The sequence below is a fragment of the Mycteria americana genome, chromosome 21, assembly GCF_035582795.1.
Source record: "Mycteria americana isolate JAX WOST 10 ecotype Jacksonville Zoo and Gardens chromosome 21, USCA_MyAme_1.0, whole genome shotgun sequence".
Lineage (NCBI taxonomy): Eukaryota > Metazoa > Chordata > Aves > Ciconiiformes > Ciconiidae > Mycteria > Mycteria americana.
In genome coordinates, this window is record NC_134385.1 from 6,664,501 (window position 1) to 6,683,523 (window position 19,023).

General features: G+C 54.4%; 1 protein-coding gene across 11 annotated transcripts in view; it reads right to left on the minus strand.

Annotated features, from left to right (window-relative positions):
• Nucleotides 1-5,069, minus strand: part of PUM1 (pumilio RNA binding family member 1) — a 77,950-nt gene extending 72,881 nt beyond the window's left edge. For 8 of the 11 annotated variants that reach the window (XM_075522430.1, XM_075522422.1, XM_075522426.1 and 5 more), the window contains exons 1-2: nucleotides 4,935-5,069; nucleotides 340-713 (exon numbers count right to left, since the gene is read on the minus strand). In XM_075522430.1, the coding sequence (XP_075378545.1) occupies nucleotides 340-702 (363 nt within the window). In that variant the 5' untranslated portion in view covers nucleotides 703-713; nucleotides 4,935-5,069. Of the gene's footprint in view, nucleotides 1-339; nucleotides 714-4,934 lie in introns of those variants that run through there. The other 3 variants (XM_075522428.1, XM_075522427.1, XM_075522429.1) reach the window with 2 other exon arrangements.
• Nucleotides 5,070-19,023: the final 13,954 nt, after the last annotated feature.

A 19,023-nucleotide genomic window follows, 5' to 3' on the forward strand; every position in this document is an offset into this window, starting at 1 on the left:
AACAGATTTGAAAAGCAGCAGCAGTCACTGCTACGCTGGTTCACACATCCAAAAAGAAAAAAAAAAAAAAAATCAATAAAGGGAATGATAAATTTTGCAAACATGCATTTGACTGTCACAGAGAGTGGACTGGGATTTCAACACCCTCAAGAGCAGAAACATTTCAGCTTATAGCTACCAAGGCACCACAATCCTGAAAAGAGAAAACAAAAAGTACGACTGTTGCCATTCCAACCGCACAATAACGAGCTTAAGCTTTAAAAAGTGTCATTAAAAGCATCTATCACAAGCCCGATGCGTTCACGTGTTGAGTTTGGAAACATTGAACTTTTTTTTTACCTGATGTTCTGCATGAATGTTATCCCCAGTAGGCCAGCGATGTTTGCTGTTATTATAGCCGCCTCCACCACTTCCTCCTCCCCCAAGCTGCTCACCATGCTGCCTCTGGAAGAAGTAATCCACCATAGCGTCGTCCTGGGAGCGGCCTGCAACTCCTATGGATCCAGGAACAGGACTGGAGTGTGTCCCTGCTGCAAGCGCCTGATTTGCAGCTGGCTGTTGCTGAGCCTGGGACCCTGTTCCAGATGTCAATACAACAGGCATGTTGGGATTAGCTGTATCTTGAGTGTGCTGTTTCAGGTGGGGGCTGAACGAGTCCTGCCAGAGTATTGCTTTTCTCTTCAAAACACACGCAACGCTCATTCCACCAACACCTACGGGGGGTGAGGGGAAGGGGGAGAGACGGCGAGAAAGAGAGAAGGAAAAGAAAACATGAAATCCTTACAGCTTCAGCTTTACATATTAAATAACACACCCGCCTTGTGACTGGCAGGGAAACATCACGATGCCAAATCTGACGCCTTTTAACATAGTTATTTGCTCCATTAACCTACCAACTAAAATATCACATAAAAATGCACGCTAGCCAAAAATCCCACATTTTGTGCCGCAAAGTGTTATCAGCATATGCAAGATTCATGTAAGGTGCCCATTAGACTGAAATCAGAATGCCAATTTATGCAATGGACAAAACACTGACTGGAGCACTGCCACAGAAAATTGCTAGAAAAAAGCCCTCGAAAAACCCGGTGGAACGCAAATTACACCATCAGTGCCTGCCGTGCTTGCTTACACCCAACAAATTACAAGGCAGACCTTCAATCAATACATAAGTCCCACTGCATCACGACGTGTTCACTCAGTCACGCAAAATATCAAGGCAACAGGTTTGGGGGTTTTTTCATATGTAAACTTAAAATACTGGATTTCTGCTTATACAGTTAATTAAGTCCCAAACACAACGTGCACCCTTCCTGCAAACTCAGAAGCTGGCTTCGGTCATGAGATGGTAAAACACACCGGCATGTTTTGTACGAGATTCCCTGGAGAAAGCGCAGCTAACCTCTCAGTGCCCGGGATCTCGGCAGAACCTTCCAGAGCCAGAGCAGCCAGCAGTGCTGGTCCCACAGCCGACAGCACCAGGGGAAAGCTGGACAAGTCACAGAAACCATCCAACACTGAAAATACCCCCATTGCTTTGCATACACCCAAAGCCACCTGCGTGCAGGAGGACACCAGGCAGACTAGGCTGACAGCAACTCACGAATTTACTATCCCCTCAAATATCTTGATAGCACCCCAGCATCACAAAACCACACAAGTTTGTTATTTTAAGACAACATTATTGGCTGATCCTGAGAGCAATAAAGACATTACATGTGTGAACAGAGAAGTGTTTTCCCCCCGTTATGTAATGCTCAGCCAAGGCAGAGCACACACACAAATCAAATTTGTTTTTAAAGGCATGGTATAGTCAGAATTATTATTTTTTTAAAACAGATTGCTAGTTTATGACTTCAGTTACCTAAATGCAACCCCACAAATACCACAGAGAGTTATAAGGATGAAACTGGGGCGGGGGGGGATGTTCAGCCCTTACGGACTCCCACCACAGCTGCATACCAGCACCAGAATGCTTTTACTATTGTACCTTGGTGGCTGTAAGCCTTGGCCCTGATCCTGACAGCAGCTCCAACGGCCTGAAAGGCGGCTCTGTTTTCTCTCTGCTCATCATAGTAGTTTTGAACAACGGTCAACTACTACAAGCAACTTCCAAGAACAATTTTCTAACAGTGGAGAGAGAAAGTTGACACCAAAAAAAAAAATGTCCAAGTCCTGTCTTTGATCAGACTTACTCAGGTTTGTCCCACTAATTAAGAACAGTGTTAATATTCAGAAGAAAGTGACTGTAAGAACTGGAGTGATAAGATTTTTTTATTGCACCTACAACATGCATTTGTCAACACACACACACAGAGCCTCCACAGCCACACAAACAAGCAACTCTGCAAGGCATTTTACATGTTCAAAGACCTTCACAACTTAAACACCAGTAACATTTAACAGAACTAACTCCTCCGTCTTTCAAAAAGTCTGGAAATCACTACTACCTTCCTCAAATACTCCATAAAGCACTGTGACAATGCCTGGTATTACTAAACCTTCACTGATTGTTAAGAATACAATGCTACGATTTAATGGCATTTTTCCTTTAGCTTTCCTTTAATAAACGTTGTAAACAAAATCCTTCAGTAACATGCAATGAAGCAACAAAGCACCTCTACACAATAAGAAGAAAATAATTAAGTAATTACTGGTAAGAAATTCAGGTATCACCAAGTCGGGGTGTGTATTAATTGCAGACAATGAAATGTCAGCAGCCCCTATGAAGAGAGGTTACAAGTTATCTCAGGGCAGTCTTTAAAAAAAAAAAATAGAAAGATACTATGAATCCACAAAAACTTTCAAGTATCGATATATTGTGACGAGCCCCAGTTTCCAGTGGGAAATACCACAAGGTACAAAGTTGGGAGTGGAAGTCAGCACAGCCGCAACGTTACCTTCCTCCCTCAAAAGGCAGCAGGCTGCAAGGTCCACTGTTCACCAGCACAAATTCATTTCTGGCTTAATTTGCACGCAGATCGTTAATAACTGCGTTACTATAAAAACAGCGGTTTTTTGAGACTCTAGAAAATCTCAGTCAAGGCACTATGAATATCCGCACAAGTGCCTCCTGCTCCCAGACGCTTCCTCTTTCGTCTAACACAGACGAGGCAGCTCCAAACACAAGAGAAAAACTTGGCAAAGGCGACATTTTGAAAGGGAGCAAAGGGGAAAGGAGCATTCTGGGTAGTTCAAGTTTAGTTCCAAGACGTGTTTTTATAGAAATGCCGTGTTAAATGTAGCGGACAGCTGAATCCTGTCATTCAAAGCACACAGAGCATCAGAAATATGTTAAGTCACCTACACAACGCACATTCATTAGCTAACCAGCAGCTGCACGACTCGCCGCTGCTAATGGCTACCAGGCCCCTTTTCATTCCCAACCTCTTAGGAAAAATATATAATCAACTTTTCCTAGGTAAACTGTTTGCTGGGAAGAGTTACCTACTTACAAACAAAGGCTTCTACACTGCTACAATGTGCTCAAAGAGGACAATTTTCCTTTTCCCTTGATAAAAACATAGCATGTAAATAAACTCCTCTGTGTTATCATTACAAGCAAAATCCTTTCGATTATGGGGCACTCCACGAGCAACAAAAACTTCGGAGACATCTCCAAGCAAGTTTTAAGCTTAAGTGATGACGCTGAATAAGGCAGCTTTAATCCGCATCGAGCGCAGCTACGCATTCAGAGCTTCCTCGCTCTTATTCAATATTCCTCTAAAAATAACAGACAATATTAAAAAATTTAAGTTGGCACAAGATTTGCGTTTCAAAAAGTTCAATCGGGAACTAGAAGAGAGTTGGGTTGGGTGGTGGTTTTGGTTCTTGGTTTTTTTTTTTTTTTGAAGTTAGACTGGAAATTAAAGCACAGCCATTGTTCAAGAGCTGTGTGGCCTACAAGAACTTTTAACGTTGAGCCTTGTGTTTTCCTGAAAACCTGGGGAGCGGCAGCAGGAAGCGGGTAAATCGATCACCCACCGAATTGCTCAAACCAGCATTAAAACATGTTCAGATAAATGCTGCCCCTTACCCCACCTCCCTCGCTCTTAATAAAGGAAATTCCTTACTCATGATCTGTCGAATAAAATCTCCGCTCAGAACAAAGTTATTAAATACTGACCAAAAAAAAAACCACAACCAAAAAACCCTCGAGTATTTCTCAGGTTGGGGCAAGAGATAGACTCTTAAGATTACAAGTATGCAATTAAAAAGGGCCAAACGCTGTTGTTACGCGAAAACGAGATAAAAACACGGGGAAAAAAAAAAAACCACAAACACAAAAACCCCAGGGTCACCCAGCACATCAAAAAGTATTGTCTGCATTCTCCTTCCCTCCCGTTTGCGAGGCACCGTCCCTCTCCTCTGCCAGGGACACCGAGGCCCCCCCGAAGACCCCCCCCAGGGCGGGGGGGGGGGGGGGGGAACCCACCACCCCCACGCACCAACGCGGGCCAGCGCCGGGCCGGGCCCCCCGGGGCAACAAAGCGGGGCCTGGGCCCTCCCCGGCGGGTCGGGCTGGGGCCCCCCCGGGAGAAGGGGGCGCCCCGGCGGGGGCCCCCGCTGCGGGCCGGGCCCAGGGGGACGCAGGCGGGGGGCGCCGCCGCCGCCCGGCCGGGATGGGCCCGCGGCCCCCCAACAATAACACCCCCTCCCTGCGGCCGGGGCGCGGCGGCGAGCGGCCGGGGAGCCGCTCACGGGAGACGGGGGCCCGCCGCGCCCCCCCCTCCCCGGTAACAATAGGGGCCAGGCCCCGGCCCCCGAGCACCGACAAGGAGCCGGGCGGGAGAGCCGGGCGCAGCGCCCCGCCGCCGCTCGCCTTCGGGGCGGCCTGGCGCCGCTCCGCCCGCCCCCCCCACCAATATGGCCCCACCGGCGGCTCCGCTGAGGTGCGCGGCGCGCCGAGGGCCCGGTCCGGTGCCGATACTCACGGGCGGAGCGGTAGGATGAAGACGGATCTCGGCCCCCCCCAGGCCGCTCGCCGCCTGCCTCTCCCCCTGCCTTTCACTCCGACAACATGGCGGCCCGGCGGGGACGGGCGCCGCGCTGCACGCCGGGAAGGCGAGGCCGCTCCAAGCGGCGCCGGGCCGCCGCTCCCCCGGCCGGGCCGGGCAGGGCCCTGCCCGCGCCCCCGTCCGCCCCCAAACCCGCACCGCGCCGGGCCGGGAGCACCGCGGGGAGGGACGGGCCGTGCCCCGGCACCCTCCGGCGCGTCCCCTCGCGGGTGTCGCCGCTCCCCGGCCAGGCCCGGGCTGGGTTGGGGCCAGGCCAGGCCCGGGTTGGGGCCAGGTCCGGGCCGGGGGCCTCAGGCTTTAACCGCGGCCCCTTCCCCAGCCGGCGTTGGGGGCCACAGGCCGTGCTCGGCCCCACGCCACCGCCACGGCCAACGGGGCTGTGGTTGAGCCCCCCCACCCCCCGGCGCCGGCACCGGCACCGCTCCCGGCCTTGGGCAGCCCCAGCCCCCCGGGCCCGCAGTGGGCAGCGGTGAGGCCACGAGGCAGCTGCCGGCCCCGCTGCCCGGACGCCAGCCCTCCCCGGGGCTGCCCGCACAAAGGCAACGGAGAACCGCACCGGAGGCACGAAGCGCAGCCGAGCGCAGGCAGGGAGCGCGGCCCTTCCTCGCCCCGCACCGCTACAAGCCCGGCGCCAGCAGCCAAGCACGATTTTGGGGTGTCTTCCCTCCACGTCCCCCGCCCCGACGCCCCTTCCCCACAAAGCCAGGGCTGCGGGGAAAACTACACACCCCAGCGTGCGCCGCTCCGGCGCCGGCCAGGCTCGCAGCCTGGACATTAAAACAAAGCGCTGTACTCTGGGAGCGGTAGTTTCTGCAATAACACCTCCATGTTAAAGGGACAGCTCGTTCGGGAGCGGCCGCTGTCGGTTTTGTGTCCCCTCCTGCATTGGGGTGTTGGGCTCCTGTGTTTTGGGGGGGATTTAGCACCTGCACTTGACGCTTAGATGTAATATTTTCTCTCTTCCTAGCCAGGCAAGCGAACCACGCGTGGAAAACGGGAGGAAACTGCTGGCGCAGGGAAGCGGCTGGGGGCATGCCCTCGCACGCTCGCAGAGAGCGAACAAGCAGCGGCCCAGCGCAGCAGCTGTCGCATTTCAAAGGGCTTCGTCAGCCGGCGGGGTCCCGCAGACTGCGCGGGGTTCGGCAAGAAACTGCCCCGACGTCTGAGCTTTTGTGGGCGAAGCCAGCGGGTTGTGGTTGCGGGTACAAGAAGTTAGTTCAAGCCCGGGTTATCACAGTCATTAAAGCATGAGCGGGGCCGGATCCAGCGGAGATCTGGCTGCATAGCTTGCACCCATTTTCTCCCCGAAGGGCTGCCGGTGTGCTGGGTGTCTCCGCTGCCACGCTGCCTCTTCCAGGGGCCCGCACTGCGACGGAGTGTGCAGCCCAGCCAGCCAGGGCTTGCGGGGAAGCAGGGCCTCACCCGGCCACCCTCCAAAACCCTGGGGCAATACAGCTCATGGCTGCAGCCTGGGCGGTGCTGAGTACCCCAGGCTGGGCGTGACGGGACCTTCAGGATAACAGTTAGCAAAGGCTTTCGCTGTCGATGCTGTTTTTTAAGCCAAGCCTCGTAGAGCCACCAAAGCTTTCTTCGCCCAGCACCAGCGTGGCTTATTTGACCTGGTGCCAGGTAAAACCCTGCCGTGATAAACTGAGCTCTGCTGGGTTCAGCTGCCTACGCCGCAGCAGCGTGTTGCCCAGAAGGGTGTGTGGCACTTGGCATGGACCACCCTGCCCTGCTGCCATGCAGCCCTGCTGGGCCCCGAGCACCCCGCGATCAGCTGCGGCGTGGATCCTGTGCAACGAGTAGCTCCTGTTAGCAAGGCCTGGCCGCCCCCAGGCTCTTCACTGGAATAGGAACATCAGCAGGTTCTTCTGGCGAGCGTCCCTAACGAAGATGCAGCTCATTCTGCCGAGCTGCACTGCCCTGTTACAAGGAAACCGCCTCGGTGACGCAGTCAGCCCGTCAGAAGCACGCTTGTGCGGTGAGGCTGGATCAGTTCTTCACCTGGTAGAGCTCTAAATTCTTCACCTGGTAGAGCTCTAAATCTGTCTCTGCCATGCCATGGTGGACATGCAACGTCCCCAAAACACTGCTGGTGTGAGCAAGGCCAACCTCATGGCGTAGCGGAGATGTGAATAGTGAAACTGTGTCATCTTGGCACTGCAGCAAATCAACCTGTCCAGACGCCCTTCTCCTTTGGTTGCATTCTGCAACATCTCCTGAACATCCCGGGCTGATACAAGGCATCAGCGTTGACTCTTGGGTGATGACTCTTGGGCTGCAAAGCATAAGAGGTCGGGAGCTCTTTCCCACACCGTGTCTTTGCTGTGAAGCCCAGGGGAAGGAGGGCTGGCAGGCCCCTATCTGCTTTTGGGTTTTGGGGTGCTGTGCTTGCAAACTGGCAACCTCAGCACCCCACCTTGCTGGTGGGGTTGCCTGTCCCCGAGCTATCACGCGGGCGGTAGCACAGAGGTCCCGAGCAGCGCTGACCCTCCGCTGTGAGCCAGAGATAACAGCTGTGCCGCGGCGGGTTGCAGCACACACCCAGGCTGCTTGCTGACACTAGAAACATGGTTTCTGTTAATTATACCTGGGATAATTACATTTATACCAGTATAATGAGAGGGGGAGGGAAGGAGTCCTCCTGTGGATGAAGTGTTAGTGGTTAAAACCCACTTACACCAGTAAGTAGTTTATTTGGTTTAGGAAGAAAGGCGCAGAGAAATGGCACGTGGGGACACGCAGCCCTGTGGCTATGGGACTGAGTCGGAGTTTGGGTCTCACCTCCAGCACCTCCGTCCCTCCCGCAGCCTCTTCTGCCTCCCACCGCTGCCGTCCTCTCTCCTGCCCCTCAGACCCTGCTCAAGCTCCCGGCTTGTTGCAATCCAGGAGTCTCCCACTGGGAGAACATGCTGCTCCCGAGACTTCGGAGCCACAGAGGGCAGGCAGAGCGGGAGGAAGAGGCAGTGCGGACAGTGAAATAACTTCCACCTCCGTGAGGAAAACCTTCTGGAGGCAGAAATGTCCTTCTGATCTTTGTCGCACCGTTGGCCATCAAGGGCAGCCCCAGCTCCCTGGCCCCGGTTCACCCCTGCCAGTCCTGGCATAAGTTATCCTGGGCTTCATCTTCAGTCTACAAAGAGAAAAAGGTGCCTCCAGAAGGTGGTTGATGTCCTCCTAACCTCCAAATGACTCGCTAGAAGCACCTTTCTCCCTCCGTTGACTACAGAAGGGGTTTCAGTCAAGTGCACTCTTCATTAAACATCAAAGTTACACATCCAAAGCCAAATGCCCAAATCCAGACCCTCCATCCATGCTCTGCCCAGACTCTGTTCCTGGTGGCATGATGCCCAACACAACAGTATCTTCTCTTTGAAGGAGCCTTCTAGTCTAAGAGCAAATAAACCCAGCGCTACTGTGATTCATACTCCTCGGAGCAGAGCTTCCCACAGCTTGACGGAGGAGACGTGCACAGGACAGGGGATTCAGCTGGAAAAGAAAATAGATTGAGGGACTCCATAAATCACAGATGAGTGGCTTCAGTACTGCCCCCAGACAGACCTGGCCGTCCCCTGCCTCGGGGAAGTGTAGGGAGGTCCAGCACTTTTATTTCAATGACAACTTTGTCTCTGAAATGAAAAGTCAGATGGGAGGAAAGAGCATCTCCTCCCCAGTGCCAAATTCTTCAGTGGGGCAGCAAAATTTTGTTGGCCACCAGAAAAAAAAAAAATCCACTGAATTACTTGATTTTTTCTAAACCAAGCCAAAACCTGCTGAGATCTTCATGCAGGATACTTTCAAAACGTGCCAGCTTGACCAAAAAGCTTTAAGAGCCAACTACATCATCCAGCTTCATCACTGGGACAGTGTTTCAGCAAACCACGTTGCCTTGAGACAAAAAGTAATGACCGGCCCTGCAGCTGGGCAGCTGTAATACTGGTTCATGAACGTGGGCTGCGTGCTGGCCCATCCATTGCTCCATCAGCGGCTTCACAAAGATGGCCAGAGACCTAAAATCGTTGACCTTCCCCAGGGGACCTTCACCATAAGAGCCCATTCCCACACGCGCGCAGATGCAGGGCGTGCATGTAAATGCTTTCTGGGCTGGACCTGACGTCATCAGCAGACCTAGAGGGGAAACGTCCCTTCGTTTCTGCAGCAGCTTTCAGCGATCAGATAAAACTGTGGTTTTCACCAACACTTTTCGCCTACAGGTTTCCACGTTCTTGTTGAGAAACCCAATGCAGACATTTTCAGGAGTCAGCAGCCGAGTGTCTAAAAGCGGCTGGTGAAATGTTGCGGTTATGGCAAGCTGAAGGAAATTCTGGCTGCAGACCCACCTGACAACAGTAAAGTCTGAAAGTTTCATTTTGGCTGGAAAATCACTTTTTCTTGCAAAAATACACCCGCCTAAAATTAAAGATTTTAAGCAGCGCCCACCGGTTGTCTGTGCTCAGGGTTGTACCAAGCCCGACACGGGGTCCCCGATCCTAGGCGCAGGGACAGCAACCAAGCAACTCTGGGTCATTATCAACAAATCCCACAAATTATCAACAAATTATCAACAAATCCATTATCAACAAATCCAACAAATCCCCACAAATCCCACAACAAATCCCACAACTCTGTGTGCAGGAATGCAGCTGGCAAAGCCATGCCGTATGTCCCACAGATAGAAAACAGCCATGCCAGTGCCTTCCTCTGCATCCCGGTGATGTCCTCTGCTGTCCTCCCTCCAGTTTGCCATGGCTCACAGAGCCACCATAGAAGAAGACACCCAGAGGCAGGCAGCGAAAAATGCCCTGGAGAAGTGGAGATAAATCCAGGATGGATTTATGGGATCCAGAGCGGGTGAAATCCAGGATGAGAAGAGACCCACAGAACTTCTTCTCACTCTTATGGGATCAAGAAGGTGTTTTCCCCAGGCAGCGAGAAATGTTTTTGGCAGGGTCACTACCATACGGAGCCGAGTGTCATTGGGAAGGATCCTTGGGTGCCCCTCTCCCACTCCACTGATGTAGTCTATGGATGAGAAGGTAATTCAGAAACCTGCAGGAAAAACAGCCGCACAAACAACTGACAGCAGCTATAAACCAGGAAAAAGGAAATTCGTGTTTGTTTTTTAAACCACGTGGGGTTTTCCCCTGGACCTCACTGCTGAGACGTGTCACAGCAGCACGGAGTGGGGCTGAGCCCTGCTCCACATTCCTGCCTTTTCATCAGCCTTTTTAACCAGCCACCGAACGCTGTGGGGACCCAGACACCAGAGCTGCAGAGAAAACAGGAGCTCTGATAGATGCTGGTGGATAAAATAAATGAACGCTTGGGGCATGAACAGCCGTTCCCTCCCGGGAGCCTTGCGGGCAGGTAGGGCTGCGCTGCGCGGGGACAGCAGTTGGGTTGAGCACAGCCCTGGGAGCCGACGGGATCTGAAAAATCCTACGGCTCAGCAAAGCAGCTGCGGGCAGGAGAATCCAGGTGGTGGCACCTTCCTCCCAAGAGGGAGGTGGTGGTGGTGTCCCCACCGAGTGCAGGCTGCTGGCCAGGGCTTGGTCAATACCCAGCTGGAAAGGAGCTGGCAGGCTCCAGCGCTGCTCTTGGCCGGCACTTGCCAAGTCGTAGTGAGACTTGTCCCCGCTCAGGGTGTCCCACCCACAGCGGCTGTCCTCCAAATGTGTCCCAGGCCAGCCGTAGCCTGGGGAATCAAAGGATTGTACCTATGTATGGTCTAGCTAGGTCACCCCAAGATCCAGGCTAGATCCTTACACTTACCCACCTCCCTGCTTTGTGAGCCCCAGGAGGGCATAGGCGCCCACCAGGAGCAAGGGAATGGGACACAGCGGTCCCTCCGCTACCGCTGCCCCATCAGTGAGGCAGGTAAATGCTCCCTAGGGACATTTGATGTCCACTGGTGGCACATTGTCCCCATATGCTGTCACCGGTAGGAGCAACACCACCTCCTCGGTGAGTGCTTGTGAGGCTCCTCTTCTTGGGGATCATCCCCCACACCATGTCTCATCCTGATTTCTAATCATTAGAGCTCCGAAGCAGGAGGCTAATTAAGCTTTCCAGCTCGTTTGTTATCATTAAACATATCAACTCTGGATTTTCTCAACAGGCAATTACATGACTAAGCCCTTTGGAAGCTTCCTACCTTCTCAGCCCGCATGACTTCTTCTCGCAGTCCCGTAGCCTGACTGCGTTTTGTGGGGAGTGATTTCCTTCTACCAGCTCTGCGTTTCCCGTTTGCATTGCATCAACTCTTCCTCGGCGCTGGAAGACGAGCGGGAGGGATGCTCTGACTTTCTCCTGCCTCTCTAACATCTCCTGAGCCGAGCTGGGCTGGAGCACGGCATCGAGACTGGCATATCCTTTCCCTGGAGACAGAGGTATTTATTGGAATATATATATATAGATATGAAAATATATATACTTGCTGGAAATGTATAGACTGCGTATAGAGGCAGAGTTGCAGGGCAGCAATGCTAAAACAGGAGCAAGGGGATGAGTGGTGACTTTGCAGGGGGTCGGTCAGTCACAAGGTTTTCCCAGTCCCCAGCTCCACTTCTCCTTTGCTTCCAGCTTTCCCAGACCTTATTTCTCGGGGTTTAAGTTGTCCAATTCACTCTTGTCCCTCACCCGGAGAGGGTGACAACGTGCTGCTGCTGCCAGCCCGTTGCGGTGGCCTCCCGGGGCCCTCCCCAGGGCACAGCTATCTGCATGCCGCACGTTCAAGACGCGTTTCCTGTTATGTTCCCAGTTAAGAAAAAACAACAACCCAACAAATTGTCACGTTTAGAAGAACATCATCCCAGCTGCAGGCTCATATGCTCAAATTTAGGAAATACCAGCATTACATTTTCCTGCGCAACCTTAATTCAGCCCCCTTAGGCACATGCTTTGCGATCCAGTCTTTAATTACAGGTTCACAGACGAGGTTTTTCCCATGGCACCCGTGGCCCAGTTAGGGCTGGCTCTGCCCCGGGGCAGAGCTACGGGGGAGATGTGGATATGGGACCCCTGTGACTCCTCCTGCCCAAGCTGGAAGGAGTATGTGATGTGAAGGACAGAGGTCTGATGCTTGATATGCTTTTGCATGTCTTCTCTCTCATAACCCAAGTAATTTTGCTAAAATCCAGGGTGCTGCAGGAGGGTTTGCTGAGCAAGAAAGGGTAAAGGGTGAAGGTGGAGCCTCTCCGCTCCCAGCTCCAAACCCCGCTGCTGCCAGCATCCCCCCCGGACCCCCTCACTGCCACCTCCCCGGGCTGCCCAGGGCTCCCTGGCTGCCTCCTCCCTCCCCTCCTCTTGCACAGACAGAGACCTTCTGTCAAGCCGAGCTCCACGCCCTGCACACCTTTGATTTGGACACTGAGATGCGCCTGGGTGCTGGGTGGAGGCTGCTTTTATTCCGACTTCCTCCTTGCAGAAGGCAGCCCGGCGGCTCCTGTGGCTCTGCCTAATGCAGGCAGCTGCTCCTCCTGCCTGCCTGCCTGCTGCAGCCCAGCCCAGCCTGGGGTGACAGCCCAGGGACCTGGACGCCTCCTGCCTCTGCTTGCACGTCCCCATGTGCCACGAAGCTCCACGAACCGCTCAGCCCAAAGGCAAGGGTGCTTTGCACGGCGGGGAGCTGGCTGGGGAGTGATTTGCGACTGACAGCTTTGCCAGCCAAACCTCCCAGCACGGCTCGTTTTGCACGGACGGAGGCCTGGGGTTTGCTGGGGGGCCAGAAATGATGTTTCCCACCCCACCGGTGCCTTGCCTGAGCAGCGCTCAGCTCCCATGTCCTCCGTGCGCTGGAGCTCGCAGGGCCGGCACCGTGCTTCCCAGCCGCAAGCTCCCAGCTCCTCACCCGTGCTCCTGGTTTGATCTTCATTGCACAGACAGAGGCTCAGATATACCCTGGAGACACCTGGCTTAGGAACCTAATTGCTCTCCGTGTAATTTGGAGGCAGCGAGCCCATGCTTAGAAGGGCTGATTCACCCTCTGGACCTGCCCCTGCTCCTCCTGTGAGGCCAGAGGGAGCCGAGGGCAGCGGAGCAGCACCCAACAGAGGTGCCTAACGTGGGTGACCCCAGGCTTCAGGGTAGTGACGGCCCCTTCCTCGGGGTGCCTGCTTGCAGACCAGGATTTGCCTGAGCAAAGCTGCAATGGATGTCGGCAGGAGCCGAGCTTTGCGCGCGCGGAGGGATGATGCATTGCAGAGCTTGGAGACGTCTGATTTGGAGGGTCCTGAGCGTTGGCTGCACGTTCAACCAACCCCAGGTGGCCATTTGCCCGTTTTTGCCTGTTCTTGCACCAATCTTGACTGTAACTGCGTGGTTTTACTCCAGATCACAGCCAGGCATTGTGGTCCTTCTGCCAGCCCTGGAGCCGCCAGCCCTGAGACCTTTCCCATGCACTTTCCCTGCATGGGAGGTGATGCACGGGCTGGTTGCATCTCCATCGCTTTCACATGCAAAAACCCACCCTCCTGGCTGTGCAGCTCTGGTTGGAGCCCACAGGGGTGAACGGGGTCTGCAAGGGGGAGCCTGGGAAAGCGGCTCCACCGAGTGCATGAACGAGGCCCCGGAGACGCAACCGAACTGCCCGGAGCAAGAGGCACCAGTGCCAGGAACAACATGGGGAGTCCCATGGCAACAGGGCAGGGAGACAAGTTTGGGGAATGGTGTAACACCGCTGGCACCCGCCCCGCTTGCAAGAACAAAATGGAGCTTTTCCTGCCCAGCCAGCTGCCCGCGCCGGCTCCCACCTTCCCCCTGCACCTGGACGTGTCCCCTGTCCTGCCCGCTGCAGCGCTGGGACCGGCATGCTGCTGGCAGGAGTCCTGGCACCAAATCCCGTGCAAACTCCACCCTCGCTGCCCCACTGTGCCTTGGCTTTCCCCCAGGTGTTTTCAGCTCCAGCGCTGGCTCCCAGGCATGCTCCAGCCCATCCTTGAACCCTTCTTGATGCTCTGGAGCTGAAAGATTTGGAGCTGACTGTTGCAGGACTGGAGCATGATGTTGCTAAGGCATCTTAGCCACTCTCCTGGGGAGTGACGGGGCCAGTGGCCCATATAGATATATATACACTATATATATATGTGCAGCATCTTTCAGGAGAAGCCAGCTCCCCATGCAAGCAGGCAGCCTGCAGGGAACTCGCATGCGCTTTAGTCTCTGCCCAGCATGAGCCATGTGTTGTGCATCCTGAGCCAAAAATTGTGCATATGCCCGCGGATGCACTACGGCCGGCAGAGAAAGCCCAAGAACTCCCACCAAGGCAGCCATCGCATCCATCCAACCTTCGTCTGGGTCAACACCCGCTGGGACTGGAGGTGATGGGAGCACTGAAAGGAGCATCTTCTTAGGGATGTGGTTCCGGCGATTTCGGGGATCTTGCGCCCGTACCGTGGCACAGCTCTGCTGGGCACCGTGATGCCGGGAGGAGGGTGTCCCTTGGGGATGCCACTGCATCTTCCACCTGGCAGCGACCGCTGGAGAACCATCGATCCCTGCTAAGGAATCAAAGGAGGAAAAATAAGGCCCAGGATATGTTTCTTAATCAATTTACCACCAAAAGCAAGCAGTGAGCTTCCCTCCAAGCACAAAAACATTGTTCCCATTCACCCACTGCATCCTACTGGCCTCGCTCCTGCTCCCGCTCCCATTTCCCTGGAACCAGACGTATTTAACTCAGCACACCTAGGACCACGGCAGCCGGATCTACAGATCTCCTCAAGTCCCTGAAAAGCGTCTCTATGCCTTTGTTTGAGGTTGTGAAAGCGGCTTTTTTACTCCTTAACATCTGTGATTCGCCGGGGTCCCGCGGCTGCGGGAGGGAGCTGGCGTTTCTGCGCGGGGTAAATTAATCCTTTGTTGCTCCTCAGCCATTTCTTTGCTCGGGTTGGGATGGAAGAAAATCAACTCGTTTTTATTCCTGCCCTTCCTGTTTACGGCGACACAGGGTTTCTTCACATGATAGAGGCAAGAGATGCTTGGACTCTGTAATTACATCTCAGCCGCGGCCAGGAAAGGGACAGTGGCTGTAAGGAGAGACCGACTTGGCCCAGGGTGTAAAGCAGAGTCCCCCCACCCCCCCCCATGGCTGTGGGTAGGGGTGCAATGCCCACACACACAGGCTTTTTAAATTTGGGGTGCCCCGATAGTTTTTGAGGCAGCGAGAGCATCGCTGCTGGGGATGCTGCACCCGTGTCCCAGCTTCAGACTGGGGTGGGAGCAGGAGGGGCGACAGCTCATATCAGGGACGGCCCCGGCCATGCGGGTGGTCATTCGTATCATTTTTATTTTGAAGAATTTCCCCTGCTGCTCTGAAAATCAGATTATGGCTGTAAACCCGTAGGAAGGTGAAGGGGGTGATGAAGCCTTCATCTGCGGGGACCTGGGGGAAAGGCACCCGCTCACGTGCCGAGCGTCCTCCCGCTCGGCAAAGGATGCACCAGCTGCAAACCGGGAGGAGAAAGGAGTGAGGCTTTCCTGGGGAAGGCAGAAAGGCAGGAGATATTTTAATATCCATTTCCCAAGATAAGTAAGGGATTTGAGAATGTAACATGCCCAAATAACAGAGTAGATGCGGTGATGCTCCCAACCAAGGCGTTGCTGTTGGCTCTCCCCATGAGTCATGCTGGGATGTGAATTAAAGGTTGGGTTATCGACTGCCTTCATCGCCTCCGACGGGTCCACGCCGGCCCCCAGCCTTGCCCGAGGACCCTGGGATGGGTGCGTGGCACCCAGGTTCAGCTGGCGACCAGCAGCGATAACCGCTGCGGCGGGCTGGGTTTCCTGGGAGCCACCCGGTGATGCCGGTACCGCTGGTGGGATACGGCTCAGGCGTGGGAGATGCTGCTCAGGTTGCAGGGACAAGGAGCGGTGACACCCCCAAAAAATTCACAGTTTGGTTTTCGGCAGCTGGTCCTGAGCTGGCTTTGCCAATTCAAAATGATCCCGCTTGGACAATGCGGCTCTAAATTTGCAAATAGAAATTTGGAGGGGAATGCCCGTGGGAAAAGGGGTGGAAAGGAAATGGAGAGGAGGGAAACGCCGGGAAGCGGATGGTTGGTTTTCCTCTATATCCCAAATTTTTCCTAGCTGTCTCCATGTGGCGAGGGCTGGGATGCTGTTGGCTTTGCCTCAGGGGGAGACACATGGACCATCCTCCAAATTTCCATCCCCAGACCCAGGGGATTTATTACCTGCGAAGCAAATCTCAGCCCTCCCGTCCTCCTGGGACGTCCCGCTGGCCACAAGCCCTGAGCCAACAGCATAAAGCCGCCTCCGAAACGTATTTTCCCAGCATCAGGTTGGGAAAAGCTTTTAAAACAGGCTTTTGCAGGCTGGTGATTTAGTTTAAAAAAGCTCCTCTATTATAAGACTTTAAAATCTGAGTTGTTATAACTCCTGAAACCCCCCAGTACAGTTTTATCCTTTGTCTATGGATGCAGTTTCACGCTTTCCCTTCTGCTTATTTATTTACTTTTTGAACTTATTTATTTATTTACTTACTAATTTATTTCATTATAAATACTTAAATAATATATTTGCTTATAATAAATAAACTATTTTTATTTACTATAAGTAAATAAATTAATATATTTACTTGTAAATAGGTAAATAAGTTTTAAAAGTAAATAAATGTTATTTAAAAATAACTAACTAACTAACTATTCAAATTTTAAGTATATGACCCCAGGCTGGACCAGCAAAACCCATCACCTTCCTCGCCCCGGAGCCGGAGGAAGGATTTCTGGAGGAGACATGCTTCAGAGCGGTGCCGAGCCCATCTGCAGCCCCGTGGTGCGTGGGGTGGCTTCAGCGGCACCCAGGAGCACCCACATCCCACGTCCCAGTTGGGGATGCCCAGAAATAAGGCACTGCCCCCAGCCAGGATGGTTTTTTGCTTTTAAAACAGCTTCCCAAGTATTTTTGTTTCTTCTTCTGTGCGGCGGGGATGTTTTGGAGCCGGGAAGCATCTCCCTCGTGGTGGCTGCAGGAGGGTGACGGTGGCCGTGGCTTTTGGAGGGGCTGCTAGAAATAACCTCGTCCCAGCGCTGAGGTGAGCCCAGGGCTGCGGGGAGCTATCGCCTTGCTCTGACTCAGGGTCAGTTTAGTAACAGCAATAAAATCCCCGCCGGCAAGGCTCCCGGAGCCATCCCCTGCGTTTCCCAGTCCCACCAGTGCCGCCTTCCCAGTATGCCCAGATCCCTGCTGGGAGGCAGCTCACCAGCCGTGCCACGGCAGCACCCACAGAAAAAAAACCCTGACGCGTGTTCCAGACCCGTTTCTGAACTAATTCCCATGGCAATCATTATCCAGCCAACACGTGCGCACGATGGGGTTTTATTTCCCTCACCTGGGTGACGTCTCCCAGCCCCACAACCACCTTCCGCTGCAGCAGCCGCCTCCAAAGGGACCTGATCCGTGTCAGGTAAAGGACAACGAATTTTATGACCACAAACACTGTGCCATAAACTGCAAGATGCCTCCCAAAATTAAAGATTTTAACTGAAAAACACTTTAAGAACCCTATTTCAGCCTCCAGTTTGGTGCTTACCTCCCTTACCGGCCCTCTCCAAGGTGGAGAAGGCAGAACATGGGCATGGCGAGGCTGAAGGCTGGAGCACTCCTACTGCTGGCGGGTTTCCTGGCATGCCCGGGCAGGCTGCCAGAGCTGGGATGGGGCTGGGCAGCAGGAGGTTGTTTTGCAAGAGGTAGATCGATGGGTGTGGGCAGGCAAACAGGTTTCCTCCTTCCTCCCCAGCTGGGGAGGAGGAGCGTGGCAGGATGCTCCAGCAGCATGGCTGTGGGATGCTCAGGCAGCGCTGCCACGGGATGCTCTGGCAGCGTGGCTGCGGAATGCTCCAGCAGCACAGCCGTGGATGCTCCGTCAGCACTGCCACGGGATGCTCTGGCAGCGTGGCTGCAGGATGCTCCGGCAGCGCGGCCATGGGATGCTCAAGCACCGCGTCTGTGAGATGCTCCGGCAGCATGGCCATGGATGCTCCAGCAGCGCAACTGTGGGATGCTCCACCAGCATGTCCATGGGATGCTCCACCAGCGGGTCCATGGGATGCTCCAGCAGCATGGCCACCAATGGCCTGGCAGCGTGTCCATGGGAAGCTCCAGCAGCGCGGCCATGGGATGCTCCAGCGGGACCATGGGGATGCTGACCCACTTCTTCCCTGGTCTGTGGCCACGGGGTCCGATTGGCCTCACTGTTGTCATAGAAACAGGCCTCCCTCCCTGCTCACCCCCCCACCAAAAAAAAATCTTCCCCCTTCCTTGGTACCTACAGGGCATGAGATTGCTCTTGTTGGATCAGGCTTCACCCAGACACACGTCGTTACCCACAGAGGTGGTGGCAGTGCTGTCCCCACCCGCCCTGGTGGCTGCACCCACACCGGGGGGTCCTTTGGGTCCCTTCCCTGGGGACTCATTCGAGGCCGGGGGCTGCTCAGCTCCCCCCACGCTCAGGGAAACCCCCGTGCCCCAGTGGGAGCCACCTTCACCCCTCGCACCCGCTGCTTTGGGGCAACACCCACCTGTCCCCAGGGTGCTGGGACACCCCACTGTCCCCGTGGCCAGGGCAAACCCTGTGACTCCTCCATCCCTGGACACCCCCCTAAAATCCATGGGGTTTAGGTCTGGAAACCTGCCTTTAGTCTTTTCTATTAAAAACCAGCCCCCCCGGGATGGGGTCCCACAGCAGAGCTGAGCCAGCGGGACCTGCGGGTGACCCGGTGACATCCGCTCAGGGCCACCGACCCCGGCCCAGGGACACCCAGGGCTGCCGGGGACAGCACTGCCACACTCCAGCCTGTCCCCACACCAGCTCCCGGCTGGGGACAGAATCACAGAATCACAGAATCACAGAATGGTATAGGTTGGAAAAGACCTTTAGGATCATCGAGTCCAACCGTAAACCTAACACTGCCAAGGCCACCACTACACCATGTCCCTAAGCACCTCATCCAAACGTCCTTTAAATACCTCCAGGGATGGCGAC